This window comes from Drosophila innubila, assembly GCF_004354385.1.
Source record: "Drosophila innubila isolate TH190305 chromosome 2L unlocalized genomic scaffold, UK_Dinn_1.0 4_B_2L, whole genome shotgun sequence".
Taxonomy (NCBI): domain Eukaryota; kingdom Metazoa; phylum Arthropoda; class Insecta; order Diptera; family Drosophilidae; genus Drosophila; species Drosophila innubila.
In genome coordinates this window covers 14,560,785-14,566,672 of record NW_022995372.1, presented here as the reverse complement: position 1 = coordinate 14,566,672, position 5,888 = coordinate 14,560,785, and the positions used below count along the sequence as shown (strand labels likewise).

The 5,888-nt window shown below is 40.1% G+C and overlaps 1 protein-coding gene across 1 annotated transcript; it reads right to left on the bottom strand.

The window, feature by feature from the left end:
* Nucleotides 1-896: 896 nt before the first annotated feature.
* LOC117782044 (protein pigeon) lies at nt 897-5,369 on the bottom strand. Its single transcript, XM_034618958.1, has 8 exons — nt 5,241-5,369; nt 4,770-5,171; nt 4,396-4,697; nt 3,144-4,334; nt 2,136-2,368; nt 1,853-2,067; nt 1,573-1,794; nt 897-1,176 (listed from the first exon to the last, which is right to left on the bottom strand). Exons 1-8 carry the CDS (start codon nt 5,302-5,304, stop codon nt 1,037-1,039), a joined length of 2,769 nt encoding a protein of 922 aa, XP_034474849.1. The 5' UTR covers nt 5,305-5,369; the 3' UTR covers nt 897-1,036.
* Between the last annotated feature and the right edge of the window lie 519 nt (nt 5,370-5,888).

Here is a 5,888-nt window from a genome sequence, read left to right as displayed (position 1 = left end):
CAAACTGTCAACTGGATAAACAAAACAATGCTAATGCAAAAGTATCTGATAGATACATTTTAACAGGCCCCTGTTAAGTACGCTCGATGGTATGTTAATGTTAAAATAGCATAGGTTCCACAGCGACTGTTGCTGTTGTGGACTGTGGGCTGTAAAAAAGCGAGTTTACTTTACAGCTGTTTTTGAATTTTACAAAAGTCTGTTATGGGACTGTAGTGATAATGTTATGCTTCTGTTGTTTTAAAATTAAACCATTTTTTTTTAATATGTCAATATAAATATATTCAATAATAATTATATATATCTATACATTTTTACTATATTTAAATATAATTGCTAATTTTTTGTCAATTTAAAGATTTTTAGTATTGTGAAAGGCAGCTGTCAGTGTTAAAATGCTGTTAATAAGCTTGAGGCTCTAGCTGCGCCATCTATCGCTAGTTTTGTGTACCAAATTTTTGACATTATAACAGTTGTTTTTAGAAGGGGAAACAGACACTTGGATTGCAAGGGGAAATCAGCAACAAGACCCACATAGTAATGATCGGTAGTTCGGCAGTTTGACTTTATTTACGCCTTAATAGTTTATGTACGTTTTCGCATTTTTGTCAGAACCACTCACTGGGATATATTTGTTCAATAAAGGATACACCCCTGTAACATTTAAATTTAATTCCAAAGCCTTCACAACAAAAATAATTATGTGTTTTATTTTAATATTTATTGATATACGATTTTATAAAGAATACATACTTATACTATTAGACACAGGGACTAAGGAAACTGATTGAAGTAAATATATACATAAGCAAGTATATGAAAACATATCACACAGGGAGAATATAAGACTCGTAATGACGGATTAGGACATGCACATTAATACAGGATTATTCTTGTGACAATATAAATATTTGTTTGATTATATTATAGACATTTGACACACAAGTTTGAGCTATACATAATATAAATAATACAATTACGCTGGATACTGAAAATAGAAAATTGTTTTAAACAAGTAAATTATCTAATCCTTAGATTAATCTTTGACATTTAGCAGCTCCATGGAACTTAGCGTCGTTTCGATTAACAAATTGTAGTCCAATTCGTTTAGGCTCGCTTTGGCTGTTAGCAAATCCAAAAAGGAGTTCAGAGGGGATAAAGTTTCTGCCGTGAGATCTAAAAAACAAGAAAATGAAAACAGAAATAGTGTGAGAAAAGTTATGAGAAAGTAAATAAATAACCAATCAACGATTACAATCAACTCTAGACAAAAATAAAAGACAAACACGATCGAGAAACAGACACACAGAAGCGCTGCTTACCAACCAATAGATCGGATAGGATATTGGAGATGAGATGGGTGTCCTGATCACCAAGAGGATGATCGCTGCATACAGATAAAGCGTAAAATGCTTAAAGCTGCTGTGGTTAAAATGATAAGTAGCACAACCAAAAGCAACGAGTGGCAAATGAGCGTTGTGGGTTTACCAAGTGCTTGGATGATAATGTGTAAATAAAAAATGTTGTAAAATGAAATGAAAATTATGTCCTTAACCCTCTGCTCCTTCTTACCGCTTCTGGCATGCATGCGGGATTGAGTTACGTTGCCAGAACCGCGTCTTTGAGGCGGCTCCTGATGTTGACCCGACAATATATTGGCAGCGTGTTCCCGTCCACGTATCATGAGACTGTCCGGGTGTTGCCAGCACTTGAGCAAACGCTGAGCACGCTGTTTGGGCAGAGCTGAAAGCAGCGAGAGCTTTCGCTCAGTACCCAGAGGGGAATCCTCAATGTCTGCAAATGATCAACTATTAGAAAGGCGTCTGATTAGGAAATAAAGTTAAAAGCAAACCATAGACAATGCTCTTCATGACATCCACTTGCAACTCAAATACATGATTCTCCACGTACTGCAGAAACATATCATAGTCCAAGGCGCGATAACCCAAATAAGTGAAGAAGGAGGAGAAGCCTTCGGGCAGTGGAAAAGCTATAGTTTCCACCGCCAAGCAATAGCGTTCCAAGATGAGAAACAGCGAGTGCTGCTGATTGCTAGACATCTGATCACTAAAACAAAATAATACGAATTATTATAAATCAAAATTAATAATCATATATATAAGATTGTTACCCACATTAGCTGAAAGCCACGCAGCGTCTCCAGACGCGCATCCAATCCTGCAGCGCGGCAGACGAGCGAGCAAAGAGCACGAGACAACTCCAACTGGGCGGACACAAACTGCGAGGCTACTGCGTGGACATGAGCTGGCGCCTGCGAGCGCTCAAAGAAGGTCTCCTTGAGCCAGCGAAAACCCGAATGCGGCTTAGATGAATGCTTAACCAGGTGCACGCTTAGCTCACGCAGATACTGCACAGAAGGATGCAAATAGATAAATTATAAATTTTTATTATCAATTATTTATTTCAAGGCTGCAAGCCTGCTAAGTATTTCAAAAAATACGCTTTACACAATTTATTATATTTTCTGCATTGATTTTCCTCAAACTTATTTTAATTATCTTATGTTCTCCATGCTTTATTATATTCGCCTATCAAAATAACTGAATAAAAATATTCGTAAATTTTTAAAGAATCCAATTAAAGATAACGATTTTATTATTTTTAACTGTTTCAATATATTTATATATTTTATTTATAAATTAGTTAACGTTACTCAAAATTTAATAATATTATTAAATAAGATTTAAGCAAGGAACCTTACCATTAACGTGGAACCATGTCTATGATGGTCAAAAATTAATAAAATTTTCTAAATGCAAAAAGTTTAAATGTAGTATGAATTAAGCGACCGAATCATGATCAAAATAGCATTCCGATTGAAAATCGGGTCAGTTTATTTTAAGTTATGACAGTTATTCCCCGATTTTAAGTTAACAATTCAAAAAAAGTACTCAAAATTTTAAGCTTGAAACTGAAGGAATAAAAAGTTAAAAAATCTGGATTTAAAAAAGTAGTTTAATTGATACTAGAATTAATTGCAAGAATTAAGAAATGTGAAAAAAATCAATTAGATCAATCAGTTTCACTACTAGTTTTAGTTGCTACAGATTAAGAAAAGTTGAAATTCGATTCTTAAGAGAAGATAATAACAGCTTTAAGAATAAAAAGAAAAGTCAACTCACCACAGAGATGACATGCTCCTGTTTGCTGGCCGTGCAACCTTCCTGTTCAATGAAGGGCAACACCTCTTTGCTAAAGGGAAAGGCGCTGCCGCTGCTGTAATCTCCAAAGCCACCGCTGCCCGTATCCGGTGTCATAGGCGTGGTACAAGGAGACAACGCCTCCGGCTGATAGCAGGCGAGACTAAAGATAAGTTTCTCCGTCACCTGCTCTGCTGTAAAACGTGGCTGCTCCTGCTTAGCGGTCTCATTGAGTAGCTCCCAGAGTCGTGTCCAGATATCCGTGCGATACGGCGAGAGTCGCTGCTGAGGTGACAACAACATCATGCTCGTATTGTGCAGGGATTCGTGTGAGAGTCCCACACTGATGTCGGCCACACGGGCCTGAATGGGTCGAGTGGCCACCGCAGTGGTCAGAGGAAGCAGTCGCAACAAAGGCTTCGCATCCTCGGGCAATCCACGCACGGCGGCTGCATAGCTTCCAGCAATAAGCGCCTCCTTAAGCAACGCCACGGTGTCCAGGGAAAGCGGACGTTCTAGAATGCTGCTCAGCAACTCGGCCAGCACATCCAAGTCCGTGGAATGTATCAAAAAATAGTGTATAATGCTGATGCGGTTATCCAGCGAGTTGTCATTGCGAAAGGCCTCGATTAGATGAGCTCTTGGAACATTCAGGGAGACCAGATCCAAGGTGGCAGCATCGTAAGCCAATGATCCCCATTTGCGTAATGGCACGAGGTGTGTGACGTCAGGACTGCGATTGTTGACAGCTGGACACACAATGTGGCAACTGGGCTCGTGCTGCAATCCCACGTCCAGCAGATGCACAAAGAAGGCGGAAGAGACCAACAGATGATGTGATCCCTGCATGGAAAATGTAGGACGTAGCAAACGTGCCTTCTGCCAGGGCACACCCGGCATGACGCAGTGCACCACACAGCCATGATGCAACAACGAAACGGAGTAGGCGAAATGCACATCCTGCTGCTCCTTCGAGGATTCCTGCGCATGCTGCGGCTGCATGGGCTGATACAGATAATAATGACATACAAAGAACATGCCCGAGCTGTCGGCCAAAATGATCAGATTCAAGGAACTGTCGTGCACACGGAGAGGCACTGCATCATCGTCATAGCTGGGCGGCTCCTCGCTGGTATTCGTTGGCAACTTGGGCAGATTGAGGGGAATGTTGAGCTGCAACAAAACAATATATGAAAGGGAGATAAACTACAGAAATCTATATCCATATACTGACCACCGTTTCCGTGGGTTGCTTCTCGTTGAATTGAAATGCGGACAAGGTGGGACTGAGAGTCGGTGCTGTCTGTTCACCAGTCTGCTCCCGTTCATCCAACAGACTGAGGCTCACCGCCTTAGGCTTCAGATGTATGTAGTAGAGTGCCTGGCACTCGGCGTCCCACTGTGCCCAGCTGAAATTCCTCGCCAGCGTTTCGTGTGTTAAAATGCTCGTATCCAAGTGCCAGGCGCTGCCTTCGGCGCATCCCGTTTGTGTCGTCGTGGAGCTCTGTTTTACTGTGCAACTGTACTGTTTGATAGCTAACAAGAAACAAGATTTGAAGGATTTAATACCCTGTATTCAATTAACGAATAGCCGACTTGGCCACTTACAATCCTCGTGTGTGAGCACCAATAACTTGTCCTGCCAGCAGGTGCGAGTTGCGCTCTCCACGCGCCACAGAAACTGTGTCATTATTTGGCGAGACGAAGGCTCCGCATTTAGGGGCGTTGGAATGCCGCCCTCACTGCTACGCACCTCCACAATGAAAGCCTCATAACGCTGCGCTGTCTTGACCACATACGACAGCAAGGTAATGCTGCTGTTGATGCTCGCCTGAATTATTTCCACACAACCTGGCAGAGTCCAGAGTTCGCGCAGTTGCTTCTTTGTGGCATGAAAGTGACCAACACAGGTCTCCCGCTTCTCGGTCTCATCCAAGAACTCAAATATCCACGATGTCAGCAATGAACCGTCCTGTTCCTGGCCCAAAATCCGCCATTCGTTGGCCTTCTCTGCACCACAGATAAACACAAACTTTATTTATTTAATAGCTCGCTTTGTAAGCAACCTGCAACACTTGCCTTTGTAGCCCTGGGTGGCGAGCAGACCGCAGAAATTGGCAGCCAAGTTTTCCTGACGCAGCATGTTCCTTTTAATTTATTTATTTAAGAAACAAAATTGCAGTTGCTGCATTGCAAAATCAACAAAGCCGCTCGAAAAATCAATAAATACAACAATCAGCTGTTCAAAATAATATCATGTCGTTACCAGTGCTGCCAGCTTCTTAGAGAAAAAATAGCTGGAAAGCATCCGAAAAATAGCTGAAACTGCGATGTAAAATAGCTAAATAACAAAATGGCAGCCCTGAACATAAAACCGAAAAAAATACCGAAATAAAAGTGCGCTCAATTTTAAAACTTAAATAATTGTTTAAAAAAGCAATTATGACTAATCCATTGAAAGTCGAAATTAGACAAAATAAAGGTCAATGATACTATGAAGGTTTAAGGGGGAGAGAAGTTCAAAAATTAATTCTCAAAAATACATAAAAAATTAATAAAAATTAAGGCAAATATTATAAATTTACCCATTTTTTTAATTTAAATTTTTTATAGGTTAAATCGAACCAGATCGGAAATTTTTACTTGGTGTCAACCTTCGGTTTATTTAGTAACATTTAAAAAATCTATTTTTTTATGTACTTTTAAAAAGATTACAAAACAAATATT

Excerpts from the sequence above, each read along its gene's own strand:
- LOC117782044 (XM_034618958.1), bottom strand. The coding sequence starts at position 5,304 with ATGCTGCGTCAGGAAAACTTGGCTGCCAATTTCTGCGGTCTGCTCGCC. Across the intron at positions 5,172-5,240 it reads CGCCACCCAGGGCTACAAAG|AGAAGGCCAACGAATGGCGG; the intron begins GCAAGTGTTGCA and ends TCTGTGGTGCAG. Across the intron at positions 4,698-4,769 it reads GGTGCTCACACACGAGGATT|CTATCAAACAGTACAGTTGC; the intron begins GTAAGTGGCCAA and ends GTTTCTTGTTAG.